This window comes from Muscardinus avellanarius (assembly GCF_963383645.1).
Source record: "Muscardinus avellanarius genome assembly, chromosome: 11".
In the NCBI taxonomy this organism is placed as follows: domain Eukaryota; kingdom Metazoa; phylum Chordata; class Mammalia; order Rodentia; family Gliridae; genus Muscardinus; species Muscardinus avellanarius.
The window spans coordinates 68,677,240-68,693,352 of NC_137797.1; the positions used below are offsets into that span (position 1 = coordinate 68,677,240).

The 16,113-nt window shown below is 52.0% G+C and overlaps 1 protein-coding gene across 1 annotated transcript; it reads left to right on the forward strand.

The window, feature by feature from the left end:
- Positions 1-1,902: 1,902 nt before the first annotated feature.
- LOC308270144 (keratin, type II cuticular Hb5) lies at positions 1,903-8,661 on the forward strand (the record flags this gene model as incomplete). Its single annotated transcript, XM_080705871.1, has 9 exons — positions 1,903-2,322; positions 4,536-4,744; positions 5,296-5,356; positions 5,496-5,591; positions 6,118-6,282; positions 6,525-6,650; positions 7,051-7,271; positions 8,131-8,162; positions 8,468-8,661. 9 exons carry the CDS (start codon positions 1,903-1,905, stop codon positions 8,659-8,661), a joined length of 1,524 nt encoding a protein of 507 aa, XP_080561997.1.
- Positions 8,662-16,113: the final 7,452 nt, after the last annotated feature.

Below are 16,113 nucleotides of genomic sequence, written 5' to 3' on the forward strand. Positions count from 1 at the left end.
GGCTAAAGAAGACATTAAACACAGCCTTGAAAGGGTAAAGGAGTCCTTGTAAATGTGCGGAGGAGGCAAAGACCATGGGTGGGCCGGAAGCAGACCCACTGTCCGGTGAGGGGGTGGAGGGGAAGCTTCTGGCCGGAAGCAATGGTTCCTTTCCTTATATAGAGTTTATGGCCCCCAAAGCACATTCTCATGTATTATTCACTTAAACCTCCCCACAACCCTGGAAGGTACGAAAGGATCCCACTTAACAGTCAAAGAACTCGCTCTGAGAGGTTAAGAACTGCCCCAAAGCCACAGAGTTAGGAAGAGTGCAAGCTAGAATTTGAATCGGGCCTTCAGCTTTGATTTCACTGCCCAGGTTGCTGAGCCCAGCTGCTTCCCAATGGGTGAAAGTCATCTAAATATACCAGGCAGCTGATGAGACGACCTGCTTGTCCCCCACCAGCTGCCCACAGTCTCACTGCCTTCCCTGAGGAACAGACATGGGGTGGGGGCTAGAACCCGATCAGCCTGGTCCTAGAAGAGGAGCCGAGGTCAGCTGGCCATGAAGGTGAGGACAGACCCATGACAATGCAGGGCACCTTCCAGAGCACTGGAGGGAGGGGTAAGGCTCGCATTTGGTTCTGGAAGGCTCCCTGGAGAAAGAGTTCCCCCATCAGCTCTTCTTCCCTAAGTTTTTGACACCTCAGGTGTCTGGCTTATCCTACCTGGGGGGCAGAGACCATGGCCCCAAGGTTTTGCTCAATAAACATGAAGTGTATAGCAATCATTATCCTAATAAGTGGCCCCAAGGACACACAGAGAAGGAGAGACGCCAGAAGTCCAAGGTTCCCAGAGGTCCCAGGAGCCAGGAACCATAACGTCTTCAGGCAAGTGTGAGCCAGAGTCCCGTTCCCATCTCTTCTCTGCACATTTCCCTAGGGTGACAAGTCGGCCTGGTGCACACAGTCAGCTCCTCCTTGGGCTGGTGGGCTTGGAAGGAAGAGGGACTCACAGGACCGGTTTCTCCCTAGAGTAAAAGGGAAGGTGCCCAGGACAAGTTTACAGCCACCAGGTAATTCCAAGATCAGGCTCTCCAATCCATTTGGCCTCACTGGAAGAAAGTGACTGAAGGAGAGTCTTCCCATTATCCACAAGTGGTCATTATTGTGGCCACTGAGAGTCCAGTGGTTTGCACTTTTGCTTGGTGAGAAACACAGGCTCTGAAACAGAGCCCTCTGGGCTGGAACCTAGAGGGTCCAAGGGGCCACCCACCCCAGCCTCCACCCTGGAGGGCATGTGGTCCAAATGGCCCCTCTGGTCCTGAGCAGCCTGGTGCATGTGGGTGCCTGTGGACGCACCCAACCAATCGGCTTCGGAGACGGTGGTGACTTACTCCTGAGTGTGTGCTACATGTAGCCATGTGGACAGAAGCCATGACCTCCCAGGCTCCCCCAGTCTGGGACCCCAGAGCCCCTCCCTGCGCTCATGGCCCCCACCCACATCCCACATCCAGCCACCCCCAGGCTGTTGTGGAGTTCGGATCCATCTCTGAGTGTGGGTTGGGGCCATCTCACAGAGAGACTGCGAGAAAATTAATTACTTAATGTGTGTAAACGAGCTTTGAAGATGAAAAGTGCAAACGCAGTGTCCCTAATAACATCTTCAACACTTTTACGGAGCCTGAGTCGCTGCTGAGCTCACCTTTAAGACGAGTCCTTGGGGAGTTGCTGGCAAACTCCCCAAGCCAATAAACAACATAAAATGACTTTTCACTCCTTTTATGCAGCCAACCCCAGCTCTCCCCACCAATAAAAGGACCAGGGAGGATCAGAGAGACCAGAAGGATCCTAACCTCTTACTCTACAGCCCACACCGACCTCCAAACACCAGAGCCGGTCAGACTCTGCTCAGACCCGCACGATGTCCTGCCGCTCCTACAGGATCAACTCAGGATGTGGGGTCACCAGGAACTTCAGCTCCTGCTCGGCCGTGGCCCCCAAAACTGGCAACCGCTGCTGCATCAGCGCCGCCCCCTACCGAGGGGTATCTTGCTACCGGGGGCTGACTGGTTTCAGCAGCCGCAGCCTCTGTAACCCAAGCTCCTGTGGGCCCCGCATGGCTGTGGGGGCCTTCCGCTCCGGCTCCTGCGGGCGCAGCTTCGGCTACCGCTCCGGCGGCGTGTGCGGCCCCAGCCCGCCCTGCATCACCACCGTGTCGGTCAATGAGAGCCTGCTGGCGCCCCTCAACCTGGACATCGACCCCAACGCGCAGTGCGTGAAGCATGAGGAGAAGGAGCAGATCAAGTGCCTCAACAGCAGGTTCGCCGCCTTCATCGACAAGGTCAGTGAGGCCTCTTAGAGTCCGGAGAAGACCTCAGCCCCGCCAGCCCACAGAATGCCCCACTCTGTTGGGGAGACAGGCTGCTGGCTGTGAGAGACCAGAAGGAAAGATGTGCAGACAGATGCAGGTGGCAGGATCCATTTAATTCCAGCAAAGTTTATTGAGGTCCAGGTGTGGTCTGGAAACTGAGTTCATGATCTTAAGTATGCGTGCGCGTCTGCAGCCAAGACAACCTTGCAGTCTCCGAGTTGTCCCTAGAAAACAGACTGGGCACTGGGTGTGGGAAGATGGGAGATGATGGGATGAGAAGTCACTGAGGCTCACGGTCCAGGCAGCTCAGAAGTTGGGGGGAACACAGGGCACATTGCCTCCCCCAAGTTCTCGCTTCAAGTCAGCAGCGTGAGAGCCAGAGCGGGTCAGCAGCGTGAGAGCCAGAGCGGGTCACGTGCCTGGGTAACGGGACCTGTCTCACAGCTGGCCGTGGGAACTAACACAGGAAAAGTGCTGACAGACAGTAAGTGCTCACTAAATGTTAGCTGTTCCTGTCCAAAGGCTGTGTGGCTGAGGAGGTGTGACTGTTAATAACCCAGGGTTGACAGTCTCTTCATGAATGGAGGGCTAGAATGTAGACAGGAAGGTGGCCTGGCCAGCAGGAGACCCACCGATGCAGCCACAAGTGTGGAAAAACAGCTGGGAGGTGCCTTCCAAGGAGGCGCGGGGAGGGAGCCAGGAGCCACCCGCTAGCCCAGGAGAAGGACCAGGTTTGGGTTCTGGGATTATGGTTGGGGACAAGGGAGTGAACTTTCTGTTGTCACTTTTTCTCTAGTGATTTTAGATAAGACTCAAAACGGCCTGATAGTAGGTATCATCATGTCAGTTTTTAAAATCACACATTGGAGCTGAGAAAGTTAAGCTGTTCAGACACACTCTGGTGGGCAGGAGAAGGCGCTGGATGAGAGCTGGAGGGACCTTGAATCTTCACTCCACCTCTTTCCACACCTGGCCACTTCACACATTGGGGGGCTCAGTTTCTCCATGGGCAATATGGGACAGGCAATATTTACTCCCCACAGGACTGTGATGATTGAATAAGATTTATAAACCAGGTGTGCCTATAATCCCAATATTTGGGAGGCTGAGACAGAAGGATCACAGATTTGAGGACAACCTCGGCAAATGGTGAGGATCTCAGTGAGGAAGTAGCAAGCATCCTACCTCCAAGTGACACCCCCAGCACTATTTTTTATTCTTTATTTTGAAACAGGGTCTCACGGAGTTGCAGAGGGCCTCGCTAAGTAGCTGAGGCTGTTCACGAACCGCGATCCTCCAGTCTCAGCCTCCCGTATGCTGGGATTACAAGTGTGGCCGTGCATGTTTGTAATCCTATTTCTAAATAAGAAATAAAACTGGGAAGTCGGGCATGGTGGCACATGCTTTGTAATCCCAGCATTCAGGAGGCTGAGACAGGAGGATTGCGGTTTGCAGCCAGCCTCAGATACTTAATGAGGCCCTTTGCAACTCTGTGAGACCCTGTTTCAAAACAAAGAATAAAAGAAATAGGGCTGAAGGTGTAGCTCAGAGGTAGAATGCCTCGGGGTTCCATCCCCAGTATCAGGAAGGAAGGAAGGAAGGAAGGAAGGAAGGAAGGAAGGAAGGAAAAGAAAGAGAGATGGGCTGGGGTGTAGCTTAAAGGTGGAATGTCTTTGGATTCAACCCTAGTATCACACACAAAAATTATAGATAGATGACATAGAGACAGAGACATATGCATGCATTCAGGCTCGGCACAACATAGTGAACATTCAGTAAGTGTTTATTGGATAAACAAATGAGGGAAGACCAGTAATTATAACAGTTAGATTGACTGAGCACTTGCTGCAAGTCAGGGACTGTTCTAAGCACTTACATGTATTAACTGGTTCCATCCTCATAGTTCGGTCGCTATGATCTCCACTTCACAAATGAAAACCTAGCTCTGACAAGTGAAACAACTTGCCCACTTAAAACAGCAGAGCTGGAACTTGAACCAGACCTTCGGCTTTGAGCCGAGCCTGGGTCACTTTCCTCCCTGGAGGGAGTGGAAATGGGGCCCCTTGAGCCCCAAACATCCAACCCCATGGTTCAGCTCCATTCAGACAGTATCCAGGGGGAGAGATCTCCGAGGCATCTCTCCAGACTCCCCCCGAGACTCTCTCCTCCACCCCGAATGGCAGGTGCGCTTCCTGGAGCAGCAGAACAAGCTGCTGGAGACCAAGTGGCAGTTCTACCAGAACCAGCGCTGCTGCGAGAGCAACCTGGAGCCGCTCTTCAGTGGCTACATCGAGGCTCTGAGGCGGGAGGCCGAGTGTGTGGAGGCCGACAGCGGGAGGCTGGCCTCCGAGCTCAACCACGTGCAAGAGGTGCTGGAGGGCTACAAGAAGAAGTGAGTGCACATGTCCAGGGGCAACCCAGAGGGATGCCTGGAAGGTCTTCACACACCCTGTGCAGCAGGGTTTAAGATTCCTTTAACAGGACTTCCTGGGACCCAGAGGGGCTGTCCAGTGGGACCTAGATTTCCTCAGATTCCTGGGCTCCCTCTCGTCCCTCGGAGGCCCTGTGAGTCTTGGAGCAGTTTCCAGAGAAGTGAACAGGACTCTTCACCTACAACTGACTCTGGTGCCTTCCTGATGTGAGCTCTGTCTGTGCTCTTCCTGCCATGAGCACTCACTGTCTTTAATCTAGGCTGCCCAGATGATGTTAGACTTGGGCGTGGGATGTGCTTTCTCAGTCCCATCCCAGAAGGACTTGGGTAGAGTAAGGCCAGACTGGGACAAGGGCTAGCCCATGAGTAATGCACAAATAGATCGCAGAGAAGACAAGGTAGCACGTGAAGAGAGTTCAGCCCTTACCAATCCTTGGAAGAACGTGGCCCAGAGCTGGGATGGGATTAAGGTCCGAGTTTTCAGCCCTGGCCCTTCTCTCTCCCACACCCAGGTATGAAGAGGAAGTGGCTCTGAGAGCCACGGCAGAAAACGAGTTTGTGGTTCTAAAGAAGGTGAGGGGGGCGGATGGAGGGCAGGAGGGTGGGACCCCTCTGTATGTCCTGATCTCCGGCAGGGGCAGTCACCGCACTGACCAGAGAACCTTCCTCGGGCCCCTCCCGCACACATGCCCTCCTCTTTGTCCAATGTCAGGATGTGGACTGCGCCTACCTGCGGAAATCAGACCTGGAGGCCAATGTGGAGGCCCTGGTGGAGGAATCCAGCTTCCTGAAGCGCCTCTACGAGGAGGTGAGCAGCACCTGCCAGCCAGCCGGGGCTGGCGGAGGGGAGGGCGAGCTGGGCTGCCTGAGTGAGCGTGTGCCGTGTGGGTTGTGTGTGTCTGGGCTCACGTGAGTGGAATGAGGCAGCGTGCGTGTGCTTGGCTCTCTGGGTCTGCAGGCCTCCATGTACACAGGGCATGTCTATGGGCTGGTCTGCGGAGCGTAGGTCTACAGATGGGTATGTAAGTGAATACGTGGGTAGGACTCGTAAATAGTGGGCTACACCCTCCTCCTGGCATTTACACTCACCTCCTTGCTGCTTGGCACTAGGTCAGTCCTGTTTGACACTCTGGGCCTCAGTTTGATGTCTAGGCCCCCTTCTAGCTCTGCTGTTTTACACATGCCGGTGTGCTAATGAAGGTAGGGCATAGGAGGCAGGTGGCATTCCTGACCAGCCCCCTCACACACACCAAAAGTGAGGATTGTCCCCAGGGGCAGAGCACATGGCCCATGTCAGGCACTAGATCCAAATACTCTGGCTGTTTGCCCCGCAGGAGATCCGTGTTCTCCAAGCCCACATCTCAGACACCTCGGTCATCGTCAAGATGGACAACAGCCGGGACCTGAACATGGACTGTGTCGTTGCTGAGATCAAGGCTCAGTATGATGATGTTGCCAGCCGCAGTCGGGCTGAGGCTGAGTCCTGGTACCGCACCAAGGTGAGCGGCTCAGGACACCTTCTCCTGCATGTGGCAGTGGGCACTGGGAGCAGTGGTGAGGTATCCATTAGAAAAGGCTTCTTTTACCCTAAGGATGGTAGAGAGAGGCCCAAGCTGCCTGGCCGGGGCAGGGCAGGGCTGCCATGTGTGGTCTCAGAGGCTGAGCTCTGCACGACCTGCACAGTCATCAGTGTGCCCTGAATGGTGGGCTGGCCCATGTTGAGCCTCTCTGCCTCCCCCAGTGCGAGGAGATGAAGGCCACGGTGATCCGGCATGGGGAGACCCTGCGCCGCACCAGGGAGGAGATCAACGAGCTGAACCGCATCATCCAGAGGCTGACGGCCGAGATTGAGAACGCCAAGTGCCAGGTAGGTCACAGGGGGGGTTCAAACACCCAGCACAGGCCAGCTGCAGCACCAGGCCCTTTGCCCCCAATAGCGCCAAGGCCTGCCTCAACTCAGCCCTCACAGTGTGCCTGCAAAGGAACAGGGACCCAGATAGAAGACAGGGGCTCCCCCATACAACACCTGGACTGGGATGAGTGATAGCACTGACTTCCAAAAGAAGGGTCTAGCTTCTTTCTTGGCCACCGAGCACCTGAAGGAGAGAGGGTGAAAAGGCACCCCCTCCTTCAGGTTTGCAGTCCTCTGAACCACCTGGCCCTGGCATTTTCTCCTGGACTCTCCTTTCCCTGCCCCAACTGCACTGTTGGCTGATAGACCAGACTGTGCCTTCTCTCATTTTGTCCGCACATCTCCACCCCCATAGCGTGCCAAGCTGGAGGCCGCAGTGGCTGAGGCAGAGCAGCAGGGCGAGGCGGCCCTGAGCGATGCGCGCTGCAAGCTGGCCGAGCTGGAGGGCGCCCTGCAGAAGGCCAAGCAGGACATGGCCTGCCTGCTCAAGGAGTACCAGGAGGTGATGAACTCCAAGCTGGGCCTGGACATCGAGATCGCCACCTACAGGCGCCTGCTGGAGGGCGAGGAGCACAGGTGAGGCTAAGGACTTCCTTGGGGTTAGAGGGGGAGGCCCAGTCTACAGCCACATGGCCCTGAATACGCCCAGTCCTGGAGGGTAAGCCAGGTTGGGCCTGGTCAGTACTTGGATGGGAGAAGATGGAGGCCCTGGTCCTCCCACGGTGAACTATCTTGAGCCCAAGTGTGATCTATAACTCTGCTCATACTAGTAGAAATCCAGCTCCAATAATGATAATATCTACCAAATGCTTATTCTATGCTGAGTGCTCATTTTACAGTCCTCACAAGTCAATGAGGTATGATTCTGCCCATCCAAAGATAAAGGAATAGGCTTAGAGCCCGGTGCCTTTCCCACGGCTACACAGTTGCTAAGCAGAAGAGCTGGGGCCTAACCCAAGCCATGTGCCTCTAAAACGCAGTCTCGCCGCAGAGCTTCCTCTCGAGGCTGTAGTGCAGCCTGCCATGTGGGCTTGTGCACAGTAATGACGACGCGCCCCATAGGCATGCAGCTCTGCGTCCTCCCCAAAGCCCTTTCCCACACACTGGGCCCCTGCGCTACCTGAGCCCTTGACTCTACTCTCTATGTTGTGAGCTCCATTGGCAGTATCCAGGGTGGGCCTGGGAAGCTCAGAGTAGAGGCAGTATAAGGAGGTCACAGTCTCTCCCACCGCTGCTAAAATTCAGAAGGACTGGTCTCCATGAAGGGAGAACCATTAAAGAAAGTGAGCGTTGGATGCAGTTGAGGGGAGCCCTTCCTTACCTCTCAGGAGGTAGACTCTATGTCAGGGCACAAAATGACCCTCTATCCCCCAGCAACCTTCTGTCTCAGGGACTTCAGCTGTGCCAGGAACTAACAGAGTTTCTTTCTTCCTAGGCTGTGCGAGGGTGTGGGCTCTGTGAATGTCTGTAAGTATCTGTTTGAAATCCCCCTAGAAAAATGGCTTGGATGGGCAAAGATGAACTCCCTCTTCCCAGAAAGTTAGAGGATGCAGGGTGGAGCGCCCCCTATGGGTGGCCACAATGAGCGCAGGCTATGAAGGGGCCAGCGTCCTGTTCCTTCCAGATGGGTGGTGAATCTGAGAGGAACCTGCTTGCATTATTGACCCTTGAGGGGGAGGCAGCTCCTGCACTGGGATTTCCTGTGGGACCTGTCACTGAGTGGGCTAGACCACCACAAGCCCCTCACCCCTCCATCTCTCCTTCTCCTGCAGGTGTCAGCAGCTCCCGCGGAGGGGTCACTTGTGGGGGCCTCACTTACAGCACCACCCCAGGGCGCCAGATTGCCTCTGGACCCTCCGCCACTGGGGGCAGCATCACAGTGATGGCCCCCGACTCCTGCAGCCCTTGCCAGCCCCGCTCCTCCAGCTTCAGCTGCGGGAGCAGCCGGTCAGTGCGATTTGCGTAGCGTGGGGGCCTCCTGCCTGGCTACCTTCCGCACCTGTGCCCGCCCCAACACTGAGTGGCGTGTGAATGGAAAATGAGTGCTTGCTTCCGGAGTCTTCCAGATGTTCCTAGAGGGGGAAAACTCACAGGCTGCCCTCCGCCTTCATGTTTCAGGGAGCTGTTTCCTAGTTCTCCTCTTGGCTTCGGTTAGAGGGTCATTCCCAGCCCTTCTCTTTTCTCCAACATGGCTCTAAATACCTGCGGCCAATCTGTATAATTCACCAAGCTCTCTGGGACACTGCCAGTCACCCAGGGTGGCTGGGAAGCATGGAACCTTCCTCTGGGTCAAGGCATGATCCTAACCACTCAGCCAAACCTCCCACTGCCCAAGAATCAGAGAGAGGTCCTCCTGGGCAGCTTCCAGCTCCCACTGGGCAGGTGGGCCTTGGCAAGCCTGCCTATTTATTCTTGGCTTGCTTTGCTTGTCTCTGTAATTGACTGTGTTCTTTTGAGTTAACCTGCCCCAGCTGGATTCCTTAAGTGACCTCCCAGCAGAGAGGCCTATTGAGAATCCTTTTGCCTACAGCCCTCTGGTTAGGGGACTTTGGACAGGTCTTGCTATTCAGCGCACCTATATACATTTCAGAGACTCCACAGGTGCTCCAGATCTCCCCCTGCAGGGTGTAGGGGGGACTGTCCAGTGCAGAGCTGGTGGGATGGAGAGGGCCAGGCCACTTCCTGGGTCCCCCTCTGGTGATGACTGTCTGTGGGTGCCTTGCCTTCTGGGTTGTCTCAATCTGTGTTTCAATAAATGCTGCTGCGACGCAAGGGCACATGATCTTGTGAACTACAGAGTCTTTGCTCCTGTCTTGTCCTGCCACCAGCCAACCACCCTGGTCCAGCCCCAGGAACATTTCCCCAGTCACACCCCTGGCTCCACCTCTTCCTGTCTGCTCCCACAGCCTGATTCCACTTGGTCCTCTTCAGTCCCCGCAGGCCTGGACCACAGCTCCAGCTCTCGCCAGAACCTCTCCTCTCCCTCACAGCTCAACAGCCAGAATCCCACCCCAAATCCATGTCGCATCCCCGCCCGCAAGACTCAAATCCCTTTCCACACAGGCCTGGGCTTCTTACGCCAGGGCTGGGTCCTTCATCCCTTTTTTCTTTCCCCACCGACTCCTTAGCCCTGTCTAACCCTTCCACACAGTGCAGATCCCCCAGCCCAATGAGACAAGTCTACCCTCTGAGGTTCCCAGGACCACTTCCTCTCCCTTCCCATGTGGGCACATGCCCACACCCCTCCTTCCCACTGGCCTGTGCTCAGTGCTCTCCTCTGCTCTCCCTACCTGCCAGACCCCCACTGCCACACACATTCCCTACCCCACCCCACCCCACCCCACAGAACCCAAAACCCTGAGGATCTCTGGTTCTGTCTCTGTGGCTTCAGGCCAGGGATATCTGGAACCTGGGTAAGGTTGGAAGTTTCTTGAGGGCAGGAAGAGTCTCTGCCTAGCTCTGAGCCTCTGCTAGATCTCAGCATGGGGCTCCAGGACACAGCAGACTGGGATGTGCTGGAGGAACGCAGACACCTGGAGAGCAGGAGCTGTGGACATCTAGCTCTTCATGCAGAGAACAAATGAGCTGTTGCTATCGACAGGCAGGTGTCTGCCCACAGCCCCTCAGCTGCCCCACCTCCTCGCCTCCCCAGCCTCCTTCCCTGGAAGAAGTTAAGGCCCTATGCCTCCTGCCAGGTCCTTACTTCAGGTTCATAGAGTTGGGGCCTCTAACAGCTGCTGGCTGCCTCTGAGCACTCGGCTGCTCCTCTATTAGAGTCTGCAGTCTCCCTAGGCAGGCCTCCTAAGTCTCTTGCTGCCCCCGTCTTTGCTCCTGGCTCTCCAAGCCCTGCAGGCATGCTTATAATCACAGTAGGCCAATATTCAATTTAGGGCATGTCATTTCTCTACAGGAAAGGCTTAATCTCAGGAGGTAAAAAAAAGTCAGGAGAAATGAAGATTTGAGCCAAATTCTGCCAAGTCAGCCAGGTTTCGGTGATGTCTTGAACAAAAGTGGCCTCTGATTTGGGCATCTGTCTGGGGGCCTGAGAAATGAGATGAGATGAGCCCTTTCCAGCCCTGCCACTTCCTATGGGTCTGGAATGCTGAAGAAGTCCATGCTTGGAGAAAGCAACTTGATGCCACCATGGATCTGGGCCAAGAAAACCAAAATGCCAAATATGGTACCCCAAAATATGACACCATGCACTGAAAAGCCAAATAGCCAGGAGCTGGGAGTTTTTAATAAGCTTTTAACGCATTTCCAAACACCATTCAACCAGTTCAGCCACCAAGGGGTGTGTCTGGCTTTCGAGGACATAAACCTCTACGCCAGGCCCTGTACATGCAATAGCAAAGATACAGAGCGAGCTCTTCTGGTTCAAAGGACCCTGGGCTCCTGCGGCCTTCTCCTGATAAAAGTTCTATTCTCCAAGGAAGGCAACAGAAATGATCCAAGTAACTGAGGATTGAAGTTTTATCAGAAAGTCAAGTGATCTGAAATTGAGAAATCAAGGAAAGGTAGGGAGAGAAAGCAATCCAAACAGTAAGGGGATCTATGGGAGTGATTCCAACATCTTTCCTAGGCTTCCTTTTCCTTTGAAACATCAGAAATAGGCTACCATCATCATCAGAGAAAATCAGAATTTTATCTGTAGTGAATTCTTCTTTAAATACTCAATGTTTTCCCCAAACACAAAGTTTCTAAAGGATTTGAAAGTATGGATCATACCTCTTCCAAAACAACAGATAAGCTTGGGGTCGGTCATCTTTTTCTTTCCCTTCTGAAGCCACTAAACTCTCCCCAACTAAGTCTCAAGTCCCCTCTGCTTCTGGTCATCTTCACAAATACCCCCAAGATGGCTCCTTCTCCTGGCCCCAGGGTCTTTTACTGTTCCCTGCTTCAGTCTTTGAGATCTCAGGAAATACACATTTGTGTTATTATCTTAGCTAACCATAGTGAGAAACACAAATGAACAACCTTATCAAGATAATTACTAAGTGTCTTTTACATGGACACGAAAATGACCATCTGGAAATTATCTCCTATCTAAATTATTCACACCCTGACGCTCTCTGGGAATGCAGATATTATAAGGTGACTGGACTATTGTTTTGTTCACTGAACATTACAGCAACTCGGCCATCAGCACCAAGTTCTGCTTTCCTTGGATGTGGAGACCTGCCTAGAAGAACCAGCAGTGGGGAAAGGCCTAGTTACAATTGCCTCATGCTACTCTCTGCCTCCTCTGAACTTCACTAGACACATCTGTGCCCCTGGAAAATCCCTGAATATTTCTGCTTTGTTAAAAAAAAAAAAGACTCCCCCAATGTAGCCACCATAATTCCCTAAGTGCTACTGGGCAGTGATTGGTGAAAGGTAAGCACCCAGAGAATGAAGTAGGGCAGAGGAAGCACACAGGATGAGTTTAAGCATTAAAAATGAAGCAAATGCCCAAAGGAAAAATTAGTAAATATGCATCTTCCATCACCACTGCTACCACAGTCACCACCACCACCAGCACCACCACCATCACCACCACCACCACCACCACCACTAACACTGTCAGATCACCATCACCATCATCATCCCTACCACCATAATCACCCCATCACCAGCACAACCAATACCACCTGCATCATCACTGTACTAGTATTGTGAAGAGGTTTTAAAATGTATTAATGTACCAGTATTGGGAAAGATTTCCAATTTTAAAAATATATTGTTTATACTAAGAAAGCCAGGGCTAGCAGAAAGGAGGGACTTGTAATTTACATTTCTAAAGGGAAGGAAGAAAGCTGGAGCCAGGGATGGGAGGAAATCCCAGATCCCGGAGAAACAATTTCACACATCTTGGGGGACCGGAACAAGAGGTGTAGAGGGCTGTGTTTGGAGGCAGGACAGCCCCCCCTTCCAGGGCAAATCTGGCTGGAGACAACAGAACTGGGCTAGAGATATCTACAGATCAAAGGACCTGCCGAGGACTTGGTCAGGATAAAAACACTCAGTAAACTGGAGTTCTTTGGTATTTTCATTCAAATTGCCCCCCTGGGCCGCTTTCTGGCACAGGGCTGTAACTATCTCTGTATTTCTATCTTTTAATAAACTTCTTTAAATCTTCAGCAACTGTCCAAGCTATGCATATTTATTCTTAGCTTAGGACAAGAATCCACGGGGGTTTTGTTTTTTTTTTCTGTTTTTGGTCGTTTTGGGTTTTGTTATGGGTTGGGGGAAAGTGTGTCCAGGACCCTAGCAGGGGTTCCCGGGGGGAACAGTTTCCCCACAACCATATTCTCCCAATCTGTAACAATCACTACCATCACCACCATCACCACCATCACCACTATTGCTGAGGAGGTAGAAAGGAAATAGGCAGATAGGGAAAAGGCCTCGGTAGAAAAAAGTTAATTTCCTGAGTTTCCTGAGTTTCCTGAGGGGCAACAAATGCCTGAAACTCCAAAGGCTCAGAGATAAGAGGGCCAGAGCTTCACAAAGCCATCTGTTACTAATCAACAAACCCAGGAGCCAGCACAGACCAAGTGGACACTCCTACTGAATGAAAGGAGATGAGACCCTTCAAAGGACTTGCAATTACCCTATGCAAATTCTCCTTGGAATCCCAAAGTCACCCTAACCAAAAGCGGACCCTTGCCTGACCGGATGACAAATTGGGGCCTTTCCCTCTCGGGAGCCCCGCCCCTTTGGGGGAGCTGTTCTCTCTCTCGCAGGTCGTGTTGGCCCTGAGAGAAGGCAGAGTGCATCTGAGGGCACGTGGCTCGGGCGACTCTCGAGTAGTGACCTGAAGGCAGCTACTGGACCCCGGAGTTCCAACCACTCCTCGGGGTGTTCGGCCACTTTTCTCTATTCCCTTCTGGCAGATCACAGGGACTCTGGAAGAAAGCAGCCTGCACCTGAAGGCAATTCGGCTAGGGCTACTCTCAAGTATTGTCGTGAAGGCAGCTGCTGGACCCAGAGTCCCAGCCCCTTTGGGGGTGTTCAGCCACCCTTGCCCCATTCCCTGCTGCTTCCAATAAACCTTTTACTCCCCTTCCTGAGGTCTGTGGGTGTCATTCTTCACTCATCGTAGACAAGAGCTCGCCGGGTTTTCTCTCAAGAAACCCCCATTTCATTGCCACAACCAAATCACCAATGCCAGCATCATTCCTACCATCAGCACCAGCACTATCACTACCATAACTACCACCACCATCACCAACAACATCATTAAAAAAGAAATTCAGACCTTCCTCTAGTTCACCTTCCCCTACTCCAGGGCAGCAGGTGCTCTTTAGGACTCAGAGCCACTCTGGTGGTCCTTACAACCTCATTTTACCCCTGCTCTAGCTTGGTGGGATCCATGCATCAAGTGCCCAAAAGTAGCCCTCGGTGAGAACTTCTTGATCCAGGGGTGGAAGGCAAGGGGAGCACTACACTGTCAAGAAAGACAGTTGTTCTCTTGACCATTGTGTTGGGACTCAGAAAACAGTACTCCAGCATGTGGCACTTGATGTGCTGAGCTGAAGAAACAGTCTTAGAATTAAAGTCTCTCTATCCTTCCTCCATCCCTGCCATCTCTAAATTATCTTTCTCTCCCTTATCTGGATGAGGAAAGTTCTTTTTAAAAGTGCAACTTTAGAAATCTTGTTAAATTACCAGGAAAGATTTGCCACCAAAGAAGAGAAGAAACTAAAAGTCACCAATGTCCAGACAGACATTATATCTCTGAAATTAGTTCTGAGAGATTACCTGGGAGGTTTATCCTTCACTTTCCCATAACTTGTGCCCAGGAGCCTCAAGTCCCTTTTTCTTTCTGTAGCTCAAAATGCTGTTTAAGCTTCAACCATGTGGTCCTTTTTTTTTTTTTCTTGAGTCTCATACTTTGTGTGTGGTTCCCATGCACATTTGCACATTAAAATTTTTTTCTGCCGGGCGTGGTGGTGCACGCTTGTAATCCCCACGCTTGGGAGGCGGAGACAGGAGGATCTTCCAGGTTCAAAGCCAGCCGTGCTGGCTTAAAAGACCCTGTTTCCAAATAAAAAAGTATAAAAAATAGGTCTGGGAGTGTAGCTCGGAGGTAGAAGGGCTTCCAGGAACCCTAGTACCACCAACAACAAAAATTTTTTTTCTTATTTTCCTCCTGATAATTGGTCTATTGTCAGTTGTCTAGGCAGACTCAACTGGAATCTTCAAAGAGAAGGTGTGAACTTACCTACAATAGCCTCACCAGTGAGGCCCCAGGGATATAATCTAAAGACATCAGAAGGACTGTGAACTGGTGAACTGCTCAAAGGCTTTTCTAGGTCTTGAAATCAAATGTGTATTCTTACAGAAAAGTATCTTTCACTCAGTCAGGTCTTTTTTTAAATCTTTTTTTTTTCTAAACAGACTCAAAATACAATAACATGGAAGAAGTAGGGTCTTTCCTGTACAAGAAGGGAAAGAAAGCTTTCCATAAGGAACCTTCTCTCCATATCCAGGGACACCCTGAGCCAGAGGGGACTCTGAGCAGCTCCCCCAGGTGGGACTTCTGGGAACTGTTGCAGTTCAGAAATGGGCCAGAGGGAGTTCACCCTGGATCTCTGAAATGCCCTCCAACCAGAGGACACGTCCCCCCCACAGAGGCCTGTCTTAACTGCCCCATCATAAGATGCACCTGGGATTCTTGCAGAGTAGAGGCTATGGGGAAATGTTTCTACAATGGCTGTCAGGAGGTTCTCCATGTCACCTTGATCTCTCATCTCTGAAGTGTCCATAACTAGTAAAGTAGGACCAGGTAGATCCCTTTGTCCAGCAACAGATGATGAGCTAGAACGCTGAGTCTTCAGGAACAATTAGGGAATGAGGTGGAAAGATACCAGAACATTAGCATTCTCTACACAAGTTTGGACTCTGGACCAGCTGTGTGACTTAGCCAAGTCACTTCTTTGAGCCTTAATTTCTTTGTCTATAAAATGGAATAACAAAACTATTGCTGTGAGAAATGAATAAAATATGTACATCATGTGTGGATCTTTATCAAGTGCTCCCCGTTTTAGCCTTTGCCCCCCACCTCACCCCAGAGTGTGTGTGGCCCAGGCTGTGGTGCTGGCCTTTCAGTAGAGTCAAAGGAAGAAGGCAAAGGCGCTAACTCATCCCGTCCTGTGAGAATTGGGGAAAGTCACCTCCACGGCCAGAATTATCTGACCCTCCTCTTTCATCTACCCATGTGAACAAGAGGTCCTCACATTTTAGTTAGTACAGAAATCTTCTGGGAGCTTACTAAAATACAGATCCACTCTCTCAGATCAAGTCCTAGGCTCATCTCTAAAGTTGTTGATTCGTGTTCTAGATAGAGCCAGGATATGCATATCTGTCAAGTGCCCCAAGGGGATTCTGACATAAGTAATCAGGCAGGGCCATACCCTGACAAGCACCATAATGA